General features: G+C 45.6%; 1 protein-coding gene and 1 non-coding gene across 5 annotated transcripts in view; one reads left to right on the forward strand and one right to left on the reverse strand.

The window, feature by feature from the left end:
- Window positions 1-574: 574 nt before the first annotated feature.
- On the forward strand, window positions 575-646 carry TRNAQ-CUG (transfer RNA glutamine (anticodon CUG)). The gene has a single exon. It is a non-coding gene; the product is annotated as a tRNA-Gln (tRNA).
- A 5,539-nt stretch (window positions 647-6,185) lies between these two features.
- The window catches only part of LOC141578628 (NBPF family member NBPF4-like), a 33,573-nt gene continuing 12,020 nt past the window's right edge, over window positions 6,186-27,738 (reverse strand). For 2 of the 4 annotated variants that reach the window (XM_074370181.1, XM_074370180.1), the window contains 15 exons: window positions 26,716-26,767; window positions 25,637-25,848; window positions 24,586-24,637; window positions 23,570-23,784; window positions 22,523-22,574; window positions 21,508-21,722; window positions 20,457-20,508; window positions 19,440-19,654; window positions 16,940-16,991; window positions 15,948-16,168; window positions 14,929-14,980; window positions 13,858-14,048; window positions 11,372-11,599; window positions 9,192-9,397; window positions 6,186-7,589 (listed from right to left, as the gene is read on the reverse strand). In XM_074370181.1, the coding sequence (XP_074226282.1) occupies window positions 9,201-9,397; window positions 11,372-11,599; window positions 13,858-14,048; window positions 14,929-14,980; window positions 15,948-16,168; window positions 16,940-16,991; window positions 19,440-19,654; window positions 20,457-20,508; window positions 21,508-21,722; window positions 22,523-22,574; window positions 23,570-23,784; window positions 24,586-24,637; window positions 25,637-25,848; window positions 26,716-26,767 (2,006 nt within the window). In that variant the 3' untranslated portion in view covers window positions 6,186-7,589; window positions 9,192-9,200. The remainder of the gene's footprint in view (window positions 7,590-9,191; window positions 9,398-11,371; window positions 11,600-13,857; window positions 14,049-14,928; window positions 14,981-15,947; window positions 16,169-16,939; window positions 16,992-19,439; window positions 19,655-20,456; window positions 20,509-21,507; window positions 21,723-22,522; window positions 22,575-23,569; window positions 23,785-24,585; window positions 24,638-25,636; window positions 25,849-26,715; window positions 26,768-27,738) is intronic. The other 2 variants (XM_074370182.1, XM_074370183.1) reach the window with 2 other exon arrangements.

The raw sequence follows: 27,738 nt of genomic DNA on the forward strand, positions 1-27,738 counted from the left end.
CCCCGCGGGGCGGGCGCGGCCAGGCTGCTGGCGGGGCGCCGCGTAGGGGCCTCTGGGGTTCGAACACGACTCCCAACAGAGAGAGGAATCTGTCCCCAGGGGAAGCCGGCAGGGCTTGCACCCTTTGCACGTCGGGTGCCAGGGCAGGGCAATCCCAGGAGGCCCCGAGGGCTGTTCTGAGGGTAGTCAGAGCTCTCAGCGCAGCGGGAAGAGGACAGTTGAAAACAAGAAGGGAAGAGGAAAGGGACACTTTTTGTATTTAGTTATGTTTTTTTTTTTTCCCCGGGTGAGAATTTTGCCTCAGGGCAGAAAACTCTAGCAATCCCGGCAGAGCAGCTGGACTTGGGGCAGGTCTAAAAGCCGTGCCTGTGGCTCACCCCCGAGAGGGCTTCGTCTCCTCCACGACGTACAAACCCGCAGAGACGCGCCGAGGGAAGGCGAGCGAGGCGCCCCCTAGAGTCGCGGAGGAAGCGAGCTCGGGGCGGCGTGAGCGAGCGCCCGGCAGGAGGCGGGTCCTGGGCCCGCGGGGCTGCGCGCCGCCTGGCTCCGCGGGGGGGGCGCCGGGCCGTCCTGCGGTTCCATGGTGTAATGGTGAGCCCTCTGGACTCTGAATCCAGCGATCCGAGTTCGAGTCTCGGTGGAACCTTCCCTTTAGGCCGCGCCTAACTGTCTCTTATCCCGCAGCCCCAACTCCGCCGCTGCCGGAAAGCGAACCCGCGCCTCAGATACGTGCTGAGTGGACGTGCTCTCCGGCTCCCGCCTCCCGCTTTCTGCAGCTCTCAGACGCGACGGTTTCGGTCCCAGGAAGGAAGCTGCGCGGCCAGAGTCCCTCTGGCTCCCGCCGCCGCCTCAAAGCCGCGTCCCCCGCGGTTTGCCGGCTCCTCCTCAGGAGTCGGGGTCCCGGAATCGGGCTTCTCTGGGCTGCGGCGTCCCGGCAGCGAGCAGATGGGGGGCACCCAGCCTGGAGTGTCCCCGCTGGACCAGGGCGACTGTGCCCGTCGCAGGACATCGGCGGCCCCGGCCCGGCCGCCGAGGGCGCAGAGACAGCGCCAGTGCCACCCCCTCGTCGGGTCACCCTGGGTCTCGGGGGTAAAGGGCAGAGGCTGCGCCCCCTGAGCCTTACACCGCAAGGGGCTTCACACCGCACGTCCTGTAACCGCCCGATTGTCCGTCCCTGTGAGTAAACGGTCTGTGTGAGGGGCTGTGATGTCCCTGATCAGGCAGGAAGAAGCCTGTGTCTCAGTTTTCGGCTTGATGGTTGCAGACCTGAATTGGAAGTCCTGGGTTTCATTCAAATGCCCTGTTTTATTCCGCATTTTAATTGATTCTATTCCAGCTTCTTCCGATTTTATTCAGAATTTCTTAGTCCAGCGTCCTCATTGCATACAAAGCTGCTGTTAGGCTAAAATTTGAAAATCCACTGCTGAAACCTTGTCGTTTCATCCAAAGCCCAGCCAGAAAGAGAATAGACCATGGGTTTCAGCGTCTGTAGAGATCAGGGTTTCCTCATCCATCTCCCCCCAGGCATTTGAGACACTTGCAGATCTTGTAGTGACGGCTAGACCATACTCGAATATACCTTGTTTGGTTAGATTTGAGTTGGAAACCACATTTCTTTTCTTTATCATTACAAAAGTAAATTAAATTTTGTTTTGTGTTTTTAATTGACATATAGTCAGTTTACAATGTTGTGTCAATTTCTGGTGTACAGCCTAATGTTTCAGTCATACATATACATAGGTATATTCGTTTTCATATTCTTTTTCATTATAGGTTACTACAAGATATTGAATATAGTTCCGTGTAACTTGTTTATTTTATATATAGTACTTAATATTTGCAATCTGAAACTCCCAATTTATCCCTTCCCACCCCCAGTAAATTAAATTGGTAAATGTCACCTCCAGCCTTTGAAAATGAGCTGGTGCACCCCCTTTGTGGAACTACAACATGGATAAGAACTATGCCAAGACACTAAAACACAATAATTTGTGTCCCGATGGCAGTAACCAAACCAGAAACTGCTTTCCTCAATTGTGGTGTTAGCAGAATTTTTGCTATATCTTTAATCTTTTGTCCATATAATATGGGGAAATGCAATGAGACTCTCTAGGATATTCTATTTCTACTATTCAAAGAGTCCTTAAAACTAAATTGCTTGGTTTCAGACAAAGAAGGTTCAATATAAAGCCTGTAGTTCTGAATTTGATTTGTAATGTTTGTGACATTGTAGGTGAATACATGAATACACACACTATGAATATGTATTTCCTAGCTCTGTTCACTGGAAAGGCCTAAATAAACCAAATCCAATGAGTATGTCAAGGATATTCAATTTGCTCTGCGAATAGTGTGTTGGACATAAAGAAATCAGAGAGTCTTAAAGAAAGGACTGAGTCCAGGTCAGGAGCAGTAAATATTAAAGATGCAAAAGAAACACCTTGTCCTACTAATATCAGGAAAGGTCTTAAAGCCTGTGAGGATCTTACCAAAGGGAGAAAGGGGTCAGCTTAAATTCACTTTCACTGCTGAAAGAGAGGACAATTGGAGTATCAGGAAGGACTCTGTAGCAATGCATTGAAATACTTCAGTGTGATTGAAACCTTGATTTCATACGAGCACAGGAAAAAAAGAAAGAAAAAGCAAAGAAACTAATTGGTGATGACAGAGAATGCTGAGGGATTAGCTCATTAAACTACAGGCTGTACCACTAAGTGTACAATATTTACTACTTAGGGGAAAGTTCTCTTTATACAAGTGTCCAGGTAAATAATTCACGATGATGGAATGGCACCATTTTGCTCCACACAATCAGTTAATGGATCTAGGCCTTGAAATCAAAGGGCTGCTAATATTCTTGAAGAAACACACAGGACTTGATGTGCCTCCTGATCAGAGAGCACACATCACTTTTCAGGTGGTCTTGCCAACAGGTGAAACATGAAACTGATAAGCTTCTACATCTGCCAGGTCCAAAACTGTGGCCACAAGACACATGTGGCTACTGCATATATAGAATGTGGCTGGCAGGACTGAGGAACTGGATTTTAACTGTACTTAGTTATAATTCATTTAAATGTAAATTTAAAAACCAAAGGTATAAAAGATTTTTCTATTGAATGCAACTTTAATACTTTAGAATTAAAGTTCCTTTAATATGTTGCAATACACACTTAAGTGTCTTATGTATAAGATTATTTCTGAATTATGCTGTACTTATTAGTTTTCAGTGTAGTTACTAGAAAAATTTTAATTACATATGTGGCTTGTACCTTCTCTCTATTAGGATAACACTGCTCTGAATTCCACCACCAAAAAGGAGGAAATATGGAGGACAGGAGATTGTGTTGATGTACACCTAGGAACCAAATTCAGGCTGAGGGCTACTAGAGAAAAACAAGACTGTATCTTCAGTAAATGAATAACTAACATAGGAGAGCGAGAGACCAAGCAACATAGTGAGAGCAGGAGCAGCAAGAGAGAGAGAAGGAAAGAAGAAAGGAAGGAGGCGGAAGGAAGGAACTGAGGAGAAACATATATACAGGTACTTAACACATATCCTACTGATTACAGTTTGTGGATTTTTTATGGAACCCAATAAAAGAAACTAACTTAAAAACAACCATGGGAGGTTTGAACACTGCCTATTTTATGATATTAAAAATTTTAAGTCCATTTACCAACAACAGTAATACTATGACGCACCACTCAGTAAGAGTCCTCACTGAGGGGAACACAGTGATACAATTCCAGATGAAGTGAGTTGTCTGGCATTTACTTAAATAATACAGGAAAAGGTAAGTGGGTGGGACTGTAGGAAAACAAGTTCAGCCATAAGCTGATAATTGTGGAAGATGACTTACAAGGATGGGGATGTTCTGTTATATACTTCTGTCCATTTTGGAGTCCTATTGAAATTCTGCATTTGAAAATGAGTGACGAGAGATTACAGGCCCACCTGGATGACGGCAGCTGAATCTCTCAACACCTATTTCAGAGGGCTAGGGATTAAGCTAGAGAGTCAATGACTCCACACAGGACAGCTCCCCCGAACAACCAGGGGCCACAGAACACTGTGGACTCCAGGTAGTTTGTATTTAGCCAGGCCTGGGAGCCACACAACAGTAGAGGGATCAGACAAGACTGCACACAAAGAGGAGAGGCCAGCAGGGAGGGAATCCAGGTAAAATTCCCTACAAAAGAGCATGTGGACAAACTCAGAGCGTGCCTGGGACCTGGTGGACTACAGCTCTGTTGACTGGGGAATGGCCAGGAAGGGGTTCGGCAGTGCAGACGACCAGAGGATGACAAACTTCGTGAGGCACAATTGTCGGGGCCACGGTGAGACCTAGATGAAGGTAGTGTTCTTTGGATGTTTGTGGTGCAGAGAAAGAATGAAGCAACCGGTAGAAGTCAAAGGTCCTACTGGAAGGAAATAGAATCTCAGAACCAGGAGACACACCATGCCTTTCCCCAAAACCTTACATCTGCTACAGTAATTGCACAAGACAAAGATCTAGACAAAAGAAATTGACCAAGCTCCTTAAAGATTCAGCACTTCCCACCTAGATCTGCTATTTCTCTCAGAGATAAATCCTACTCTGCTGGAAAGGAAAATCATACAGCAGACATTTATTTATTCTAAGGTGACATTAGAGAAAAACAAAAACAGAGTTAGAGATTTCAGCTGATGAAAAGATTCTCCTCAGAATCAATCAAAAACGTAGGAAACATATAAAATAGTATCTATATCTTAAATATTCTAAACAGAACCTTTTTAGATACACACACACACACACACACACACACACACACACAAACACACACAAACACTCTGGCTCACGTACACAAGAAAAGGAACTCAGAGCACAAAATTAGACACAAAGACCAAATGAGAATTGGTAGAAACTAGGAAAACACTGAAGAAAAAGAACATTCCCTGGAAAATAGTCTAAATGAAAACGTATAAAGGAACTTATTTGTCTACAATCATAGGACACATTGAATTGAAAAATGAAAGCATTGAACAGAAAGGAAATGGATAAAAGATAATGAGAAAGGGTCAGAGAGAAAGTCATAGATATCTGGGAGAAATAGGACTGGAATGTTCAATTCTAAGTCCCATTGTATTAGAGCTGAAAGAATTTTTTTAAAGAAAAAAATTCCTGTGAAGCGCTCAAACTCCCTTTACCCCAGTGAAAGAGAAAATCAAATTATATTCCATGTCTCAACAAAACATCCCAAGGAGGAAAATGTTTCTTTAAATCTCAATAGAAGTCACTGTGGGCATGTCCTTCACATTCAGCCAAGCTGTCCATGTATCAAAGCAAGAGAAAATGAAAACTAAATATGCCAACGTTGAAGAGTCCTCATTTCCACCATTAGGAATCTTGACGGATGAACTTTACACGTCAAGAAGTCACCAACGAAACCCTGAGATATGAAGACCTGGTCACCACTGAATATATGTTGTATAGATTTAAGCCGGTGTGTCATGGGCCCTGCTTTCAGGGCAGCCTGGTTGGGCCCTGGGACCTCTGCGAGGAGGCCGCTGACACTCCTGGGGTGGGGCAGCCCTCCTGTGAACCTATGGGTCCCTAAAGGGCCCCATGGGCGCCCCCTCCAGCTCTTGCACATACCCTCCTTTTTTCTGAAGTTAAAACCAAATGGGAAGGGGGCGGGGACAAGGTGGGAAAAATAGTACGTAAAGGGTGTACATTTGACTAGGTTGAAATACCACTAGAATACTATCAGAAGTGGCAGGTAAAGACATAAGAAAAGAGAAAAGTAGAATAATGTCCTTGATGGTGACAGTGGTAAAAAGTTGAAGTTGAGAGGTATCATTCAAAATTTATACTTCAAATTAAACTTATGTGACAACATACTAAGGGACTAAGATGACAAATATTTTAGTGCAGTGTTAAACACTAGCTATCCAGTCCTTCCTACATACCAAACAAAACACAGACACACACACACACACACACATGCACGCACAAATAACAGAGAAAACAAACACATTAAATGCACTCTACTACAAATGGTACATACAACTTAAAAGATGTGGGAGAGTTTAAGATATAAAAATGAAGAGGAGAAAAACGAATGTTTCTATTAATTTATATCCGTGTCTACTAAATCAGTCGCTGAATTAAATTAACACTGAATTTAAAAAATACACACCGTCACAGTAAAACTCCAAAGAACTTTTAATTAAATGGAAGGGGTAGGATTGACTTTTCCACAGCACAACGCCAGCAGTACAAATGAACAGAATGACTGCACTGGAAAATTTCTGCTTCACAAACACAAATATGGTAATTGACACACATCGGGGATCGATCAGGGATGGCAACAGTTTAGAGAATGACAATCATAGAATAAGATATTTATTCACTCTCAGAGAACTACTCATCAAATCACTGATTCTACACAGAGAAACGTGTGTTCCAATGAACGGATCTCACTGGCTCCTGCCTCCATGACGAAGTGTTCAATGCTAAGAGGACAAGAGTGGTGACACGCAAAGTGGACGTGCTTACTCTCCAGAGGGGCTGTGCCAGGAAGCACACAGCGTTCAGTAAGTGGCATCATTGGCAGACGGGTTGGCCTGAGTTTAATGATGAGGAACTGGTCAGACAACTGCAGAATGTAGACCTTTGAGCCAGACAACTGACCTGTGTTCTGCACACAAGTCAATGTCACCACCATTAAAGACAACCACAGAAAGGTGAGGAGAGGGTTTGGGTTCAAAAGGACTAAAGAAATATAGCAGCACAATCTCTTTAGTTCTTTGGAACCCAAAACATCTCTTCTCCTTTCTGTCATCTAATTTGTGGAGGCATCGCCTGTTTGAAAAACACAGGCCACTTGTCCTGTTCAGTGGTCTAGATTCTGCAGTTGTCTGATAACTACCTCATGACGAAACTCAAGCGAAACCTTTTCAGCACGGACACTGCATGGTTAATGCCACCTGCACCGAGCACAGCCCATCTGGTGGCAAAGATTGTCCAGGCTGACATGTTGCCTTCTTCCAGCTGCTCCAGATGCCAGTGTGTGCAGGATGGCAATTCACAGAAGCAAGCGTTAAAGTCTCTCACAGCTGTGCATCCATCTAAGCACTGGTCTCCTTAGCACTGGGTCACATTTGGGGACTGATGCCTGGGATTTCTCCCATCAGATCAGTCCTTTGGAGTAAAAATCATGGATTGTGGCTGGTGATTGTGATGTTGATTCTCAGCAAAGCATCCCTGCAGTGTTCAGTTTGGACTTTAACCGGATTTTCTGTTGCAGATAGTTTACATCTAGTGGGAAAGGTAAATTTGATGATGTGGTTTCTTCAAATTGGCAAAATCTTTTCAGAGTACCGAAAATAATGCGTTAACTGTGAAAGAGAGACAGGGGAGAGATGGAGAGACATAGGAGAGATAGAGAGAGGGACAGAGAGAGAGACAGAGGGATCAAATGTGGGTCTTCGTTGGGTTCTGCTGACGGCTGAGCCTGGAGGGATGACCACATGGTGACAAGAGTCAGGAGCAGGCTGGGATCCTCTTGAGAGGAGGGGCTGAAGGGGGAGCCCGAGGCTGGTGCTGAAGGGAAAAGGGAGATCCACGAGTTAGAAGAAATACCTCCTGAAGCAAACGTGCAGACTGTGGTGCAGAATCTAGGGACCCCTGTCCTCACCCCACCTGTGCTTGGGGATACGCCAGCTCAAAGCTGCTGCAGAGTCTTAGCCAGATCCCCCCACTGGTTCCTCAGCAGCCAACTGACTTTTGATTCCCCTTCATCTGGACCGAAGTGATACCTTTCTTACATGTCCCAGGAGGGATGTGCTGAGCATCCCTCATATACATTCAGAAACAGACTGCTGTCTGGAGCAAGGATCCTTGGGACACCCCTATCCTGGTTCCTGATATCCCACCAAATCCATAGTCCATTTAACCCCTACATGCATGTCAGCAGAGCTTTGAAAAATACTGATGCCGAAACCTCACCCCAGAACTTCAGAATCACAGTGTCGAGGGGTTGGGTCAAGCCATTCGTGTTACATAGATCCAAGCTCACCCAGGTTATTCGTGACGGCAGAATTTACAGCCACCCACTAGCCCTGCACTGCCTCACACCATTCTCTTTCCGTCGCTTCATTACTTCCACCATGAACCCCTTTCCCACTGGCCATAAACATTTTCTCACCTTCCTTCGGATAGTCTAGAGTTAATCACTTGCCTTCTGAAATTCCCTTGCCTGAGCCACTGATCTTCTTGTATCCTGTATATCTCCGTCTTCATAAATCTGCCCCAAGTTAATTCACTATGATGCTTTCCTAGACTCCTTGGCCTAAGACTCCAACTCAGTTCATTTTTTTCTGCACTTTACTGAACATGTAGACGGAGTCATGTGAGTAAAAGGAAGAGAGGTCTGAAACCCTAGGCACGTCATTGTCTTTGCATTCTGCAATCACTTGGCCTCTGTCTCTGCTTTAGGTCAACGTCCCTTTAGGTTGCCATCTATTGTCCTCCACCTAATGCCGGCTCCACTGAGGCCCTGGAAGCCCCATGGACATTAACCCAGAGCTGACCACCAGAGGTGAGAAACCTGACCCCAGGCCAGTGCAGCATTCCCACCTAGGCCTGAGGTTCTTATTTAGTTTTTGTAATCAGGGTTCTCATTCCTCAGTTACATCACTTTTTATTCACGTGGAGACGTCGAGGAGTCAATGTTGTCCTAGGTGTGTTCTGCAGAAGCCAACCCATGTGCAGGTGAATCATTAAGACAATGATTCTGGAAGAGGCAGTGGAGTGGAGGGAGGGAGGGCCGGGAAAGAAAGGCAATGAAACCAAGACAGTGTGTGATTTCAGGCAAAGAACCCCGTGTTCAGGGGCCTAAATGATGCTCTTCTGATGAGGAGGACCTCGGGGCCGGGCTTCCCTGTAGCTAGGAGTAGAGGTGAGAAGGAACACCAGGGCAGCAGTGGCAGGAACACAGCAGAGTTCACAGTAGAAACAGCAAATTGGGATGGAAGGGCCTGGCAGGGTGGCAACTCCCATGGAAAACAGAGAAAAGAGCAGACAGAGGGAGGATCAACTGTTAAGTGAACGAACAACAAAAAGGACAAACTAGTGGAGTTTGAGGTATAATCTTAGATGAGGAGCAACAGGGAAGACGTGCATGGAAGGCCTAGATGTGATTACCTCTGTCCCCTACGCTTGAAGGCCAGGGAACCTGCATGCTATTCTCCACTTGCTGCGCAGCAGTTTTCTTCGCAGAATCTTCTGCTTCAGGACACTGGAGGCATTACTGTTGCTAGAGACTTGACGTTCATGCTGGCTGGCAGCTGAGCCCTCGCCCTCCACCTTGGGAGGGATCTTCATTCCGATGGAAGCATCCAAACCCAGCTCTGAAGATAAAACCACAGAAAACAGGATGCATTGTTATTCAGGATATTACAATGACTTCCTCCTCCAGCCAAGAGGAACATCAAGTAAGGAACGTGTCCAGGAACAAGAGAGGCCATCTGAACGTCCCTGCCAGGTGAAGCCAGTGGAGACACCTTGGTATTTTTCTCTTTTGTTGACCGTCCCCAAACTGTGCAGTGCTGGTAAGACTGCCAGGAGGCAAACATGTTCTCACTGCCAAAAAACTGTTTTTTAAGAAAAATAGAATTGACGAAAACGGAAAGTTCCTAGGTAGAAAAGACAAGGCAACGCAATCAGGGCAGTCAGAGGTTGTACTATTGGGACAGAAGTGACTGCAGAAAGTAAGCAAAGTCAATGTTGAAAGTAAACTTCAGGAAAGAAAGAACTGGGGAAGTCTGAAACTGGAAATGTTTACAGATGTGTATCAGTATATGCTTCCCATATATTTGTACATACACTATATATAATGTTTATCATACTCAAGCTAAATAAGACCTGGAAGCTGTGATAAAAATACAACACTCACGTGTGTGTGTGTACAAGGGAAGCAATGGATGATGGCGTTGAGATATTGAATGGATCATTCTAACAGCCTCCGATGAGTTGAAATTGAAAAAGGAAAAATAAACATCAGAAGGATAAGCGAGGGAAGCTCTGGTGGTAACATGAACGATTAGATCCGGGGGATTATGAGAATAAAGGGCATTAAAACTAGCGTTTGCAGCAAAATCTGTCGTGATGCCTGGATTCAGACTCAGGCCTCTGGGGTAAGTGTGCAGGAGAGAGAGTGACTGAGCCAGTGGGGCTGAGTCCTGGCCCAGAATGTGGGAAGCCAAGGTCAAGAAAAAGAGACTAGAGGGAAGGCAAGACAATGAAATCCCACAAGGGCTAATGGCACTTGTCAGGGCCACGCATCCCTAACACCCACTGAGCACTTCCCATGAGCTCTCTGCATGGTGGCCAGTGGTGCCCCTTCTTCTCTCACCTCCACTCTCCTCATTTCTCAGATGAGGCCACCGCCTGACAGATGAGCACCAGGCGGCCCCAGTCTCCGGGTGGAGATACTAAGAGGAGTAGAGGGTAAGGATGAATACGTCCCAGATGAAATGCATGTGAGGGTATGAAAGCTCATTGAAGAAAATCAGAGAAGAGTCGGATCATGATAAGAAAACCGAGGACATGGCCATGGAGATGAGTGGAGAGGAGAAATTAAATGGAGCATCATAGAAGAAACTGAGTGGCTCACCTTATCTATGAAGGTGGTTCTTTATTTTAAATAAAGGGCTAAAAACAGAAAAATTACCTCCGTGTGAAAAGTCAACAGACGATTGAAGTGTGTGGGCAGTTTTCACATTGCTACTAAACATTACTAATGCACTGTTACTGAGAGCACGTGACAGGGGAAAACCGGCTTGAGGATGGGCGATGAGAAGAGAACTCTGGCAAACATGCCATTCTGAGAAAGCAAGGGGAGACGGAGTCTAGAGAAAGTGGAGACCATCAAAAGTCCTGCACTTCAGCTGAGACAATGCACGTGCAATCATTGTGTAAGTGTTACATCACCAGCAGGATACACGGGTAGACATCACACAGTCACAGGTGTGCTGACGCAGGTTTTACCGAATCACGGACCCTGGGAGCTATGTTTCTTAACACTCCCAACGACCACGGAAGGTAGATTTAACTTCCCGGTGGTCAGATAAGGGAAATGACAAGGGAATACCTCACAAGATAAATAACTTGGTCCCGTTAAAGAACCAGGAATTTGCAAACCCAGGACCTGGGGCAGAGCTGGCCCTAAATCTGCGGCTCCTGCTCACTTCCCTCTGTTAGAGCGTTGGGGATTTTCCGTGGACCTGAAAGGAGCATGGCAGAGGCCTCACTGTCTCCTCCACCCCAGCTCTGGCACGACCAGCTCATGGACTAGAGCTTCCTACACCCCTTTTCTTACTTACCTTGCAGGGGCAGCCCTTGGTCTCCAAACTCAGTGTTGGCTGTGAAGCCCCACACGGTGGAGGGAAGGCCGAGCCTGGCGTTGCCGTCACCACAGTCAAACTGCTGGTCCCGCTGCAGCTGCAGGTGATGGGTCACCTGGGTGCTTGTCTGCAGTTGTGCTTGTGAAGCTTCCATCTCTGACCCTTGGAAACTCAAAGGCCCTTGGGGACGGTCCTCCCAGGAGTCACCTGAAAGCAGAGGACAGTTCAGTAGGACCAATCCAACTTTCCGTTTGTCAACCCCTCCCACAACATCCATTTCTGCTGTTCCTGCCTATCAGGGAAACCACCCAATCAGCCAGACAACAGAGGCAGACATCATGGACATGACGGAGATGTCATTTTGAAGGCTGTGCCTGGGGACGCTGAGATGGCAGGTGCCTGGCAGGAACGTCGCTGAGATCAAAAATCACCCACTTGGGTCCAGAGGGTACTGGATGGCAGCTGAGGTCACGACCATGACTCAGTTATTAGCGACCTTTCCTTGTAGCCTAGAGACAAGATTCTGGCCAGGCCTCAGGGAAGGGAGGACGAGGAATTGTTGATGTCTAATTAGAATAAAGAAATAACAAGAGAAGTGGGGCCCAAAGGCTGCAAATTCCACTAGAAATGGGACTTGGGGACTATAGCACATGGACCAAGTAATGAGAACTCTTCCCACTTCTGGAGCCTTTTCAACTCCATTCCCCGTGTGTTTTGACGACTCGTCCACCCACCACACAGGGATACGTCCCATGACTACGTGTGTCCTGGGTGGGCTGGTGGGTACTGGCACCTGTAAGTAGTGTAGCTGAGGTCCGAGGGCCTTACTGGAAGCTCAGTGTCCAGAAGTGCTACAGAATCAGGACGTCTGGTTCTTCAGGGAGATGACACAGTGCACATTCCTTGTATTACACCCCCCTCCAGGGGCACCAGGCACTGCTCCTAATCACACATGTTTACAATTCTACTGTGAAGTGAGTTCATATTCTCAGAGAGTGGGCTAACCAAAGAGCTCAAGTAGCTCATCCAGTCCAGGTCAGGCTCAGGTGGGGTCACGGCCCACGGGGCCTGCTGCACATTGCTGTGGGGCTCCCCCCTCACTACCCCGTGGAGACCCTCCTGCTCAACAAACTTTGTTGAACTGTTTCTTAAACGTGTCTCTCCTGTGTCTGTTACCACGTTGTCTTCCACAGAGAGCACTCTGTCTGAGTCTCATCAGTGATTCATCCGACCTCCTTCTAACGGCTTCCTCTGATCCTGTCTCTCCACACTATCAGCGGTCTCACCAGTCTTACTCAGCTTGGGGAAACTTGTCCTCCTCAACTTCCCTACATGAACTCAAATCCTCACCTTGCCTTGACACTCCTGCTCCCTCCGGCCCCTCTTTCTTCAGCACCATCACTTCCCACAACCCCCTTGAACAAATCCTCCCTGGACGCAGGCTGCCCCTCCTGACCCCAGGCCTGCACCTGCGCCTTGTAGAGCTTCCCGGGCTTTTTCCCTAAGCACTGCTCTCTGCCTCGTGTGCCCTTCCCATTTCCTCCAGGCAGAGTTTCTTCATCATTAATCACTGCATTAGGATTCCTAATGAGATTTATTGATAATTCACATGGTCTGAAGGGTAACACCTCTTAAATTAAAAACTTTAATGTGTGAAACAATGCTCAAAACCAGTAAACCCACCCTCAAATGCTATTTTGAATCACAGACTTAAATTATTTTAAAATATCACATCTTAATTTCATCATTTAGTTTCATCTCTCTTTTCCCAACTAATGGCTTTTATTAAACTATGCTCAATATTCTCTGCATTTGCATGGGAAAAGGCAAAACAGTTTATCAAACATCACAAGGAATGCCCAATAGCATTACTTAGGAAAGTAGGGAAAAGCCTCCAATGAAATCTGAAGTTGTCCTTAAAGATCAAGTGCTTGTGCTGTGCCTACAGCACTTCTCCCCGGTCAGGGCGGATGGGGCGAAAGAGCAGGTCTCCTGCGGCCCCACTGCCGGAGTCACAGCCGTCCACACTGTTCACAGGCCATGATCAGAGCCCACAAATAGGATGGACCCGAGCATCATTGATGTGTCCCATTCATTCACCTCAGCCCATCCGTGTGGGGGAGGTTGGCCTCTCCTGCCCATGCTGAATGATGGCCTGGCAGGGCCGGGCCACATCCCACACATCTCACTTCCCCTCTCTAGCCTGACTTAATACCAACAGCCTCCACTGGTGCGGGCGGTCCAGGTGACGCAGGGCGTCCTGGGACGAGGAGAAAGGAAAGTTGTCTTACCCACATGATGCCTTTCGCAAAGTAAATCCCACAGCCTGATTCAAAAGAACACAAGTCTCAGGGCCTGTTTACAGAAATCACTCTCGTAGTGTATACAGGTCATTGGCTACAAAGTCTGTGAGGATAACTGGGGACCCACTAGGAGCCGTGTGCTCTATTCGAGGGAGTACTCACCATGTACAGCAAGCGCTGAGAAGACTCCCTGTTGGTCCCAAGGGAATGAGGCACCTCTGTCAGGCCTACAGGAGTCTGACAGGTCATGGCCAACAGAACTGGTCAAATAACATTCATCCAGTGAGTCCTGTGGGCCTTCATTCTCTTCTACCACCGGCTGCTCACTACTGAGCCTTCTGGGGTCAGGTGCACTGAGGATTAAACAAAACGGATGAGAGAACACAGGGTCCTAGCTGGGTTTGATGGGAGTGTTAAGGGACTGGTCGCAGAAAACAAATGGAAATTCTCCACAAAGCGAGATATAACAATCCTCCTCCATCTGGGGCCAGAGTGTGCTTACAATGGGAATAGGAGACAGACAGAGCAGGAGGTGGTCCCAGCACTGACCAGAAAAAGAGCTCAGGATGAAGGAGACTGAACTACCTCAGTACACAGTAGTCAGAAGACACACACTCAGAAACTACAAGGGAGGCTTCAACTCTTGCATGAGTTTTGTTGAAATTTACATGCAACAGCTGAGGGAACAAGACTCTGGCAGCATAATCCTGTGTCACCACTGAGATGTGATATGAATTTTGGTTTTCTAAGTACTTTTCTTGTTATGAAATACTTGTCAGTGGTAAGAACAAAGAGTGAAAGGCAGAAATGCATCTTATGCTGCTTTTAATAAAAACAGAGAAGGAGAGTCCGAGAAATCCTGGACTGATTAGCACCCCTGCATCAACTGAATGCACTTACTCCATTTGAGAGAGATTATCAAAGGGGCTTATAAACGTACAGTTAACATAGACAGCATTGTTAAAGGGACACATTGTGGTTGTCTGAATGGAAGAGTTAGGCATATTTAGCAGTTTCTCATTTCCCTGGATCTGACCTCACCATACATCAACATTAAATTAAGAGCCATGATTCTTCATTATGCTGTAGAGCAGAAATTGACAGAACATTGTAAACTGACTATACTTTGAAATAAATAAATAAAGAGATGATAGATAGACAGACAGATAGATAGATAGACAGACAGACAGATAGCAGAAAGAAAACAAAAGACCCCTGAGGCTTCAGAATTACCTGGGACATATTTGGTCTTGTTCCTCTTCTTCCTCAAGAACAGTATGATTTTCTATGGATTAATTCAGACAGGGCAAGAAACATTAAGCAGATCCCCCTACATATGTCAATAGTTAGGTATCCAATACTATCACGGGGAAAAAAGTATCACCAGTGGCACAGGAGGATAACGTAAGAATATTCCAGGAGGCCTCAGGCTGCGCCTTCTGGACCTGCCTGGGTTCGCTTTCTTGACCCCTGGGCAGTATCTCCTCACCACAATCACCTTTTCCAGGTCTGAGTCAGAAGTGAAATGTATCTTTTCCCCACATAGTCTGTGGAATAGCCCATCTGCATTCTAAAAAGAATACTGTAATATTCAGCCTTCCCTCACCGTATGCTGGCTGCTTTAGCAGAATTTGTACACTGAAAACAACATAATGGTTGGAATCTACAAACCCTAGCATGAAAATGAGCTTTGTGCTAAACAGAAACATCAGCCCTTCATGGAGTGGGGAAATGCTGGGGTCAGCCGCACTTCATGGAAAGATACATGCAAGGTGATAGTAGGGATGTTTGTGTCCTGGTGTTCAGGTGGCTCCTCCACTTAGAGGAGACGGACACTGGGGATGACAGCAGTGACCCCAGGGAAACAACAAATCCAGAGGTGTAGTTAACACTGTCAACATCTTTTGAAGGAAAGAAATTCCAGGGATATTTTAGGGGTATGAACATGAGAACCTTATAAGTAAAAACGACATTTGATGGGAATCATAAAAAAAGACACCTCTGTACAACTGCACAGAGGTGAGTGACATTGTCACACTTGTCTTCGGTTCAGTGACCTATCTTGGGACCCAACACACAGGCTTCACCTGGGATGAGGAAGAGAGCACCGTTCCCTAACCCGCATGATGTCTGTGCTTAAAACTCAATTCTAGGACCTAAACCTTCTCGATATAAATATACAGAGTCTGCCCACATGGCTGTCATATCTCAGCACCGCCAGAGGTGTGAAGCGCAAAAGACACCAGCTCTACCTGGCAGTGCAGTTGGAGGTTTATCACATCGATAAGAGTACTCACTGGTGACATCCCGAGCATAAGAGAGTTCCAATCCCTCAAATGAGTAGATGGCGGTGCTCCTATAAGGCCAGAAGGAGTCTGACAGGTCAGGAAGAGCTGAGTAAGTCAAATAGTACTCCTCCACTGAGTGCCGTGGGATGTCATCCTCTACCATCTGCGGCAGCTCCGTGCTGAGCCTGGCGGGTAGGGAGACCGAAGATTAACCTAATAGCAATCAGAAATCTAGAGTCCTATCTGCTTTAGATGAACCGTTTAAGGGAGTGGTGAAGGAAGCCAAAGGGTGATCTTTTAAGCAGAAAAAACTGACTGTTTTGGTGAGACAGAGTGTGTGTCTTTGAGGAGCAGGAGACAGAAAGGAGAGGGGGTGCTTAGTGCTCTGGCCAAATAACAGCTGATGAAGAAAGAGACTGATTATCTCTAAACTGCAGAGTCATGACCCCTAACATAGACTCATGTAAGAGTGGTTTTCACCCTTTCATTTAAGTTCCACTGACTGCTACATGGAGATTAAGTGTATACTATTAGGGGCACCCTAGTGCCCCAGAGATCTCATGCCGCTAAGGCCTCTTTCTCTCTTTATTGTGGCATGATATAATTATATCACTGTTTGTGTCCACTTCTTGCTATGAAACACATGCCAACAAGCTAACACAAAACAGGCTGAAACCAGATTTGCATCTCACTCTGTAAATGACACCAGAGAGAGCAAATGAGTGCACAAAAATCACTGTATCGTAGATCACTTGTTCAACTGAATTGGGTATACACTTGAGAAGTTAATGAGAAATAGGAAACAATATATGTATCCAAATGAAAGCAGAAAACATTACAAAAAAGATAATTCCTGGTTGGCAAAGTGGATCATACGCTTGTATTCCTGCTGTTTCCTGGATTAGGGGACTGCAGAAGTCACATTTCATCAACAGCGCACAAATATTCAAAATTACCTGCAGATAGTTGGCTCTACTCCTTTCACCCCATCTTGATCATTTTGGTTTTCTGTAAATGAATTAACAACAGGACAGTTACACTGGGCAAAACTCATTTACGTATGATCAAAACCATGCCAAAATTAGCACTTTGGCAATGTGTGCAATGTGGTAACAGGGTACTGTGGGAGAAATCTTCCAGGAGGCCCTAGATAGAACCTCATAAGAAGGCACTGGATTTGCTTCTTGAGCCCCTAGATATGTCTCCTTAATATGACAGGATGTCCCCACACTATGTCCTGAGTCTAGGCAAACAGTAACCTCATCCTTTTACCCACAGATCCTGAGGGACTGCCGAGCTACCTCCTAGAAGGCTGCAGTAATATTCAGGATTTTTCAATCTGAAATGCTGTCTCTTATTGGGGTAGATGCATTCTCCATTGACATTAGACTGATGAGCAGAATCTAAACATAGTCTAAACACTCTTCCGTGCCAGCAAGAAAGAGTGGGCATTTATAAGGCTGGGTGTTCCAGGACCCTACCTTGCTTCAGAGAACACACCAAAGATGGCAGTGGTGCTTCTGTTCTGGTTTCAGAAGCCTCTGCATAAGATAAGACAAATGGAAGGGACAGACTTGGGTTGACAGAAACAACCAAAGGAGTAATATCTCCAAAGACATAAAGTAAACTGCCAACAGCCTCAGACAAGTATAGAATCTCAGGGATATTGCTTAGGAATGAAAATTAGAGCATTAAATGCAAGATAAGAGATTCATTCAAAATTAGGAGACAGGAAAGTTACTTCCTATGACACAATTAGAGAGCTATATGGGAGTCTGGCAGGACCGTGATGGATCCAGTGATTTGCCAGTGCGACAAACATGACTAGGAGTTGAGCCAACTTCACGAACTCAGGGAATGTGTTACTTTAAAGGAAATTGTATGGAACAGAATAGAGAGCCCAGAAGTAAACCCGTAGAATTACAGTCACTTCATCTTCAACAAAGAAGGCAAGAACACACAATGGAGAAAAGACAGTCTCTTCAGCAAGTGGTGTTGGGGAACCTGGACAGCCACACAGACATCAATGAAGTGAGGACACTCCATCACACTATAAACAAAAATAAACTCACAATGGCTTAATCACTTAGATATATGACAAGACACGATAAACCTTCGAGAAGAAAACATAGGTGAAACATTTTTGACATAAATCTTAGCAATGTTCTCCTGGGGCAGTCTACTCAGGCAATAGAAATAAAAGCAAAAATTAACAAATGGGATGTAATTAAACTTATAAGCTTTTACACAGCAAAGGGAACCATAAGCGGAAAAAAAACAACAACCTACAGAATGGGAGAAAGTATTTGCAAATGATGCAGCTGACAAAGGTTTCATTTCCACACTATAGAAACAGCACATATAGCTTGATAACAGAAACAACAAAAAACCAAACATGGGCACACGAACTAAAAAGAAACTCTTCACGGAAGGCATACAAATGGCCAATAGGTACATGAAAAAATGCTGAATACTGCTAATTACCAGAGAAATGCAAATCAAAAGTACAGTGAGGTATCACCTCACATCAGTCAGAACGGGCTTTATTAAAAGTTCATAAACCCTAAATGCTGGAAAGGGTGTGGAGAAAAGGGAACCCTCCTACACTCTTGCTGGGCATGTAGTTTGGTGCAGACATTACAGACAACAGTATGGATATTCCTCAAAAAACGAAAAAGAGACTTACCATATGATCCAGGAATCTCACTCCTGGGCATACATCCAGAGGGAAGTCTAATTTGAAAAGACACACGCACCCCGATGTTAATAGCAGCACTGTATACAATAGCCAAGACATGGAAACAACCTTAATGTCCATCCACAGATGACTGGATAAAGAAACTGGTGTATTTATACAATGGAATACTACTCAGCCATAGAAAAGAATAAAATAGTGCCATTTGCAGCAACAAGGATGAATCTGGACATGGTCATTCTAAGTGAAGTAAGCCAGAAAGAGAGAGAAAAGGAACACATGATATCACGCACGAGTGGAATCTAAAAAAGAAAGAAGACACTAATGAAGTTATCTACAAAACAGAGAGAAACTCACAGACATAGGAAAGAAATTATGGTTATTGGAGAGAAAGGGGTTGGGAAGGGATAAATTGGGAATTTGAGATGTGCAAATATTAACTATTATGTATATAAAAGAAAAACAACAAATTTCTTCTATATAGGACTGGGAACTACATTCAGTATCTTGTAGTAACCGACAATGGAAAAGAATATAAAAAGGAATAAACGTATATAGATGTATGACTGAAATATTATGCTGTAACCCAAAAATTGACACATTGTAAACTGATTATGCTGCAAATAAATAAGTAAATAAGTAATTAAATAAAGGCAATTTTTGGGCCTGATTCAAAACGATATGTACGCATATAGTCTACACATGACAACGAATTCTCCGAGACAAGACAGATTGTGCGGAGCAAAGATCATGCAGACTACCTGGGAAGTCAGTTCCAATTGCATCTGCTTTAACATGCGAGGAACCACAGGCTACCTCCAGAGCACATAGCACTTTCTGTTCAGGAAATGCAAATTTTCCATCACTGCACTTCTCATAGCAGTCAGAACCTTCCTGGTGAATGGAAGGCGCCAAAACACATTCATCCCGGGACTCCTGGAGCACGTCGTCATTCTGAACCTCCAGTAGATCCATGCTGTGCCAGGTGGGAAAGGGATGACAGAAAATTAAACTCAGACGATTAGACACAGAGTCAGTATATTGATGTAAAGCGGAGATACGGTTCACAAAAAGCCAGGGGGCAGTCCCCTTAAAGAGGGAAATAACTATTCTCCTATGGGTCATGCAGAGTGTGGCCACCATGGGGTGGGAGAGGCAGAGAGCAGCAGGTGCTCCGAGCACTGACCATGCAACCAGCAGTTCAAGGGGCACTTGCACTCTCCCTGTGTGCTCCAGGCATGACACCCAGCAAACACAGACGACTAAAATCTTGGCTCCCACTTTATGCATACTTTGCGTTAAACAATACAGGCAGTGCCCAAGCAAATACAGCTTTTGGAGGAATTACAGACATGTAACTTCTAACTTCAAGGAGTATTATCTCAATATTTTGATATAATTTGGATTTTGATGTTTTTTGTTTGTTTGTTTTCTTCACTTGCCGTCAAATACTCATCACCATACTGACAGCAAACAGGCAAAAGCAGATGTGCATCTCACCCTGCTTTTATGCACGGAGGGCAGAACAGCTGACTACAGGGACCCCCAAGTCTGGCTAGTGCTCCTTGGTCAACTCACTGTCCATCACTCAACTTGAGAGATTGTGAAATTCAGACACACACAACTGACACAATGGAAAGAAACAACATTTTTCAGGTGCCTAGTTGGCTGTTGAGTGAATGGATGCAAGACTCATGTTCAGCACGTTCTCTTTTCCCACATCTGAGGTCTTCTGGTGTCACCATGGACATTAACAGCCCGGAAATCTTCAGAATTACCTGGGGGACACTGCCTCTTGTCCAGCTGCTTCGTCACACTCATTCTGATTTTCTGGTAAGAAATTCAGAGACAGCAGGTCAGAATAAACAAGTCATACCTCACACACACCAACTCGCTGAACACAGGTACCACAAGGACATTAATCTTCTCAGGGCAACAACAGAATATTTTACGAATGGTATTTCAGGACACTGAAGTCTTCTGAGAATTAGACAGGACTGCTTCCAAGTGCTTGGGGGAAATTCTCTGGCTGATCTGGTTAAGCTTTCTCCCAATACCCCATCGGCTGAGTCTGTAGATTTCATACTTTATTTTCCCTCAAAGTCCTAGGAATCAGCTGAGTTTCTGTCTACAATTCTTTCTACAATAATGGTTCATCCCATCAGATAATGTGCTTGCTGATATTACGGAGACATTTCTATCTGAGGGAGGATGAATTCTACCGACCTTCAAATTAAAGAGAAAATTTGGGGCTACACAGAAACAATGGGCATTCAAGGCTGGAGGAACTGCCAGAGCCCAGCCGTACTTCATGGGAACATCCAAGCAAGGTAAAGGGACACTTCGTTCTTTCCTGGTTTTCAGATTCCAACTTCGCTAAGAGAAGCCAACATGAGGAAGATGAAGACTCGGGCTGAGATCTCTGACACCAGAGACACCACTACACCTAACATATAGGCAAGGCTACCAGTCTGTTTGGACAGGCCAAGGAAGGCCAGGGACATTGTCCAAAAAGAACAATTCGATCGTTGTAGCTTGCAAGAAACATTTGACCCAAACGTCTGACAGACACTTCCTGTGGATGATGAGCGAAGGTGGGTGACAGTTACTCACAGCTGATTTGGGTCCCATGGCCTAACTTGGGGTCCAGTGAGTCAGATACAAGGACTGAGCCTCGAAAAGGACCAAGGCTCCCTGGCCAGAATGATGACTGTCTTTCATATCCATCCTTTTCTCTGGGTTAAACCAATATATGTCACTAGGGTCGACATTCAGGGGAGACTTTCTTCATTGTAGACAGTGTGTGGGGAAGAAAAATAGAAAGGCTACCTGGGAGGTCAGCTGGAATTTCATCTTCTACAACATGGGAGCAAGCACCAGCTACATCTGGAGCATGGCCGACTTTCTCTTCATCAAATGCCAAGTGGCCTTCACTGTCTAGCCGGTTGTAGTCAGGTCCTTCTTGGAGAACTGAAGCATTCAAAACACATTCGTCCTGGGACTCCTGGAGCACTTCCTCCTTCTCAAATGCCTCGAGCTCCATGCTGTGCCAGGTGGGAAATTGATGACAGGAAAGTAAACTAAGAGGATCAGACACCAAGCTGTCCTAGCTGGTTCTGATAGGGGGGCCATAGGGAATGGACACAGAAAGCCAGGGGCAGTCCCCTTAAAGAGGGAAATAACTATCCTCCTATGTGTCAAGCAGAGTGTGGCCACCACGGGGTCGAACAGGGAGAGAGCGGCAGGTGCTCCGAGCACTGGCCATGCAAGCAGCTGTTCAAGAAGCAATTGGACTCTCTCTGTGTGCTCCAGGTATGATGCCCAGCAATCACACTGGACTAAAATCTTGGCTCCCACTATTTGCATACATTGCATTGAACTATACAGGCAGTGTCTAAGCAAAAAGAGCTTTTGGAGAAATTACAGACACATAACTTCTAACTTCAAGGAGAATTATCTCAATATTTTGATATAATTTTGATTTTTTTCCTGCTTTCTTCACTTGCAGTCAAATATTCATAACCATACTGACACCAAACAGGCACAAAGCAGATGTGCATCTCACCCTGCTTTTATGCACAGAGGGGACAGCAGCTGACTAGAGGGACCCCCAAGTTTGGCTAGTTCACCTCGGTCAAATCACTGTCCATGACTCAACTTGAGACATTCAGAAATTCAGACACACACAACTGACACAATGGAAAGAAACAACATTTTTCAAGTGCCTAGTTGGCTGTTGAGTGAATGGATGCAAGAGTCATATTCAGCACGTTGTCTTTTCCCTGGATCTGAGTTCTTCTGGGGTCACCACTGACATTAACAGCCCAGAAATCTTCAGAATTACCTGGCGGACACTGGCTCTTGTCCAGCTGCTTCGTCACACTCATTCTGATTTTCTGGTAAGAAATTTGAGACAGCAGGTCACAATAAACAATTCACCCTCCCACAGGCCAACTCAGTGAACACAGGTAACATAGAAATGTTAATCTTCTCAGGGCAACAATAGAATATGCTATGAAAGGTATTTCAGGAAGCTGAAGTCTTAGGAGAATTAGGCAGGACTGCTTCTGAATGCTTGGGGGAACTTCTCTGGCTGATTTGGATGAGATTTCACCTAATATCCCATCTGCTGAGTCTTTCGAGTTAATAGTATATTTTCCCAAAAGGTCCTAAAAATCAGCTGAGGTGCTTCTAGAAGTCTTTCTACAATATTGATTCGTCCCATCAGATAATGTGGTTGCTGATGCTATGGAGGAATTTCTGCTTGAGACTAGATGAACGCTACCGACATTCATATCGAGGAGACGATTTGGGGCTACACAAAAACAATGGGCATTCAAGGCTGGAGGGACTGCCAGAGCTCACCCTTACTTCATGGGGACATCCAAGCAAGGTAAAGGGACACTTGGTTCTTTCCTGGTTTTCAGATTCCAACTTAGCTAAGAGAAGCCAACATGAGGAAGATGAAACTCGGGCTGAGATCACTGACACCAGAGACACCACTTCACCTAACATATAGGCAAGGCTACCAGTCTGTTTGGACAGGCCAAGGAAGGCCAGGGACATTGTCCAAAAAGAACAATTCGATCGTTGTAGCTTGCAAGAAACATTTGACCCAAACGTCTGACAGACACTTCCTGTGGATGATCAGCGAAGGTGGGTGACAGTTAGTCACAGCTGATTTGGGTCCCATGGCCTAACTTTGGGTCTAGCGAGTCAGATACAAGGACTGAGCCTCGAAAAGGACCAAGGCTCCCTGGCCAAAATGATGACTGTCTTTCATATCCATCCTTTTTTCTGGGTTAAACCATTATGTGTCACTAGGGTCGACCTTCAGGGGAGACTTTCTTCATTGTAGACAGTGTGTGGGGAAGAAAAATAGAAAGGCTACCTGGTAGGTCAGCTGGAATTACATCTTCTGCAACATGGGAGCAAGCACCAGCTATAACCGGAGCATGGCCGACTTTCTCTTCATCAAACAGCAAGTGGCCTTCACTGTCTAGCCGGTTGCAGTCAGATCCCTCTTGGAGAACTGAAGCATTCAAAACACATTCGTCCTGGGACTCCTGGAGCACTTCCTCCTTCTCAAACGCCTCGAGCTCCATGCTGTGCCAAGTTGGAAAGGGATGACAGAAAATTAAACTAAGTGGATCAGAGACCAAGCTGTCCTAGGTGGTTCTGAGAGGGGAGGCAAAGGGAATGGACACAGAAAGCCAGGGGGCAGTCCCCTTAAAGCGGGAAATAACTATCCTCCTATGTGTCAAGCAGAGTGTGGCCACCATGGGGTAGGAGTGGGAGAGAGCAGCAGGTGCTCCGAGCACTGCCCATGCAAGGAGCTGTTCAAGAAGCACTTTGATTCTCCCTGTGTGCTCCAGGCATGATGCCCAGCAAACAAACAGGACTAAAATCTTGCCTCCCAGTTTTGCATACATTGCATTGAAGTATACAGGCGGTGCCCAAGCAAGTAGAGCTCTTGGAGGATTTACAGGCATGTAACTTCTAACTTCAAGGAGTATTATCTCAATATTTTGATACAATTTTGATTTTTTTTTTATGTTTTCTTCACTCGCAGCCAAATACTCATCACCATACTGAGGCCAAACTGGCACAAAACATATGTGCATCTCACCCTGTTTTATCCACAGAGGGGACAGCAGCTGACTACAGGGACCCCCAAGTCTGGCTAGTGCACCTTGGTCAAATCACTGTCCATGACTCAACTTGAGACATTCAGAAATTCAGACACACGCAACTGACACAATGGAAAGAAACAACATTTTTCAAGTGCCTAGTTGGCTGTTGAGTGAATGGATGCAAGAGTCATATTCAGCACGTTGTCTTTTCCCTGGATCTGAGTTCTTCTGGGGTCACCACTGACATTAACAGCCCAGAAATCTTCAGAATTACCTGGCGGACACTGGCTCTTGTCCAGCTGCTTCGTCACACTCATTCTGATTTTCTGGTAAGAAATTTGAGACAGCAGGTCACAATAAACAATTCACCCTCCCACAGGCCAACTCAGTGAACACAGGTAACATAGAAATGTTAATCTTCTCAGGGCAACAATAGAATATGCTATGAAAGGTATTTCAGGAAGCTGAAGTCTTAGGAGAATTAGGCAGGACTGCTTCTGAATGCTTGGGGGAATTCTCTAGCTGATCTGGTTGAGCTCTCTCCTAATATCCCATCTGCTGAGTCTGTCGAATTAATAGTATATTTTCCCAAAAGGTCCTAAAAATCAGCTGAGGTGCTTCTAGAATTCTCTCTACAACATTGGTTCGTCCCATCAGATAATGTGGTTGCTGATGCTACGGAAGAATTTCTGCTTGGGACTAGATGAATGCTACTGACATTCATATCAAGGAGACGATTTGGGGCTACACAGAAACAATGGGCATTCAAGGCTGGAGGGACTGCCAGAGCTCACCCATACTTCATGGAAACATCCAAGCAAGGCAAAGGGACACTTGGTTCTTTCCTGGTTTTCAGATGGCTACTTAGGTAAGATAAGCCAACATCACAAAGATGAAGTCTCGGGCTGAGTTCAGTGAAACCAGAGACACCACCTCACCTAACACAGAGGCAAGGCTACCAGTCTGTTTGGACAGACAAAGAAAGGCCAGGGACATTGTTCAAAAAGAAGAATCAGACCACTGTAGCTTGGAAGACAAATTTGACACAAACTATCTCTGACAGACACTTCCTGTGGATGTCCACCCAAGGTGGGTGACAGGTTCTCAACCCTGATTTCGGTCACGTGGCCTGACTTTGCGTCCAGGGTGACAGATACATGAAGTGGGCCTAGAAAGGGATCAAGGCTCCCTGGTACATACGATATCTGTGTTTCACAATCCATCCTTTTCTCTGGGTTAAACCAATATGTGTCACTAAGGTCGACCTTCGGTGAAGACCTTCTTCAGTCTAGACAGTGTGTGGGGAACAAAACTAGAAAGGATACCTGGGAGGTCAGCTGGAATTGGATCTTCTGCAACATGGGAGCAAGCACCAGCTACATCCGGAGCACGGCTGACTTTCTCTTCATCAAATGGCAAGTTGCCTTCACTGTCTAGCCGGTTGCAGTCAGATCCTTCTTGGAGAACTGAGGGATTCAAAACACATTCATCCTGGGACTCTTGGAGCAACTCCTCCTCCAACTCCTCTTGCTCAATGCTGTTCCAGGTGGGAAAGGAATGACAGAAAATTCAACTATGAGCATCCGTCCCCTTGTTGTCATTACTGATTTTGCTGCAGGGCATAGGAACTATTCATGAAATGCAAACTTATCATTCCTCATAAAGAGGGAAGTAACTATCCTTCTGTATGTGAAGCAGAGTCTGGCTGTCACGGGGTGGGAGAGGGAGAGAGCACTAGTTGTTCGGTGCGCTGCCCACATGACATGTGATGAGAAATGACACCCAAACATCCCAGTGTGGTCCTTTCGTGATCATGAAGCACAAGTGAACTGCCACAGCATGTGCTACTGCCATGTGCCTCTGTCATATGCACTTTAAGTTAATGTAGCCAAGTGAGTATGAGTGTTAAGGTATTGTAGAGCCTCAGAGATATTCTGCCTTCAATTTACGAATAAAATTCCTCTAAAGCCTTTCTCATACTAGTGTCACGTGGCAACTACAGGTTTTTCTAGACACTTCTACTGGTGTTTAATTCTTTGAGTTACTTCTTTACTGATTCCGTTGCTATCTTCCTTCCTAACAAGCACCTAAGAACTGTGTACAAACAGTTCTTTATCTCATCTTGGTGTTCATTTAGGAGAGTATGCATATTCTCTGTGTGTGCAGGGAACCCTAAAGGTGGTACATTACCTTGGGCCATACCTACAAGTGCCACAGAGACAACAGACAGCCAAGTTAAAGGGCCACTTCCCTGTTGGTTGGATTGAAGTCAATCAATGCAATCTGCAGGTTTTCTTTTCTCACATCTGGTACATGAGACTCTCTCGCCCTCATGGGTTCATCTTTCTTCTACCCTCTCCATACTTTACCTACCCATTACCGGCTCCTAAGACTTCATGATTACCTGGGGGTGAGTGTTTCTTCTTCTAGTTCATCTTCCTCATCTTCATGAATTTCTGCAAACAAATTCAGAAATATCCAGTCAGCTTTTCCCCACTTCACCAACTACAATCCTAATGGTTGTATGGCCACGGGGACATAAATCACTATGTATGTGTCAGTGCGGTGCTAAAGTTCTAGTGCACTGTCTTTAAATGATTGGCCTGGTCCACATGTCTGATCCATCATTCAGTGTGACCCCAAACTGCTGGATGGCCATCATGACCCCTCTGCCTGACAAGGGGCAAACATTCAAATGGTCTTCTGTTCCCTATATCACTGTACAAGTGTCCACCTGCCATCTCAACGTCTACAACTCTTTCATCCATCCGGCCACTAATTTCTCCCTAGACACAGGCTCTGCACCCCTTACGGCTCTCCCATACATCCCCTGCTTTGTCTAAGAAGAGAGAAACAACCGTGTCCCACATGCCTCCATCTGACCACATCATGGGACATTCCTAAGGCCTCTGAGTGTTACCAAGGGAAGTTCTCTCCATGGAAAAGGTACAGTGAAACAAAGTTCCCAACACGAGTTCGACAACATTAAGTGCCCAATCCAACCCTACAAAGTGCAGGGCTTCCCTTTTTCTGAGCTGATTCATGAACATTCCCAGATTAGTCACTGCAGTACCATCAACAGATTATTTGACCCATTTTACAGAAGAGGAAACAGACAGTGAAATAGGAAAATCCAATCACTCGCTCACAGTCAGGAAAGACAACACTCAGGCTGGGGTCAGGCCACTTTGATGCAAAGCCCAGGGCTCTTTCTGCTCCCACAAGCTATGCCCAGTCACATCTTCCTTTCTGTGCTTTAACCCTGGGGGATGCTGTCTCGCCCCGAAGGCTACCATCCATCAGAGGGGAAGCAGACAGTTGAAACACTGTGACCTCCAGCCTGCGCATTTCTCCTCTGTCCTCCCACTCAGCCAGTCCTGGTCCTGTCAGAGTCCCCAAAATGAAACATGGACACAAGACACTTGTT

This window comes from Camelus bactrianus, chromosome 9 (genome assembly GCF_048773025.1).
Source record: "Camelus bactrianus isolate YW-2024 breed Bactrian camel chromosome 9, ASM4877302v1, whole genome shotgun sequence".
Classification (NCBI taxonomy): Eukaryota; Metazoa; Chordata; class Mammalia; order Artiodactyla; family Camelidae; genus Camelus; species Camelus bactrianus.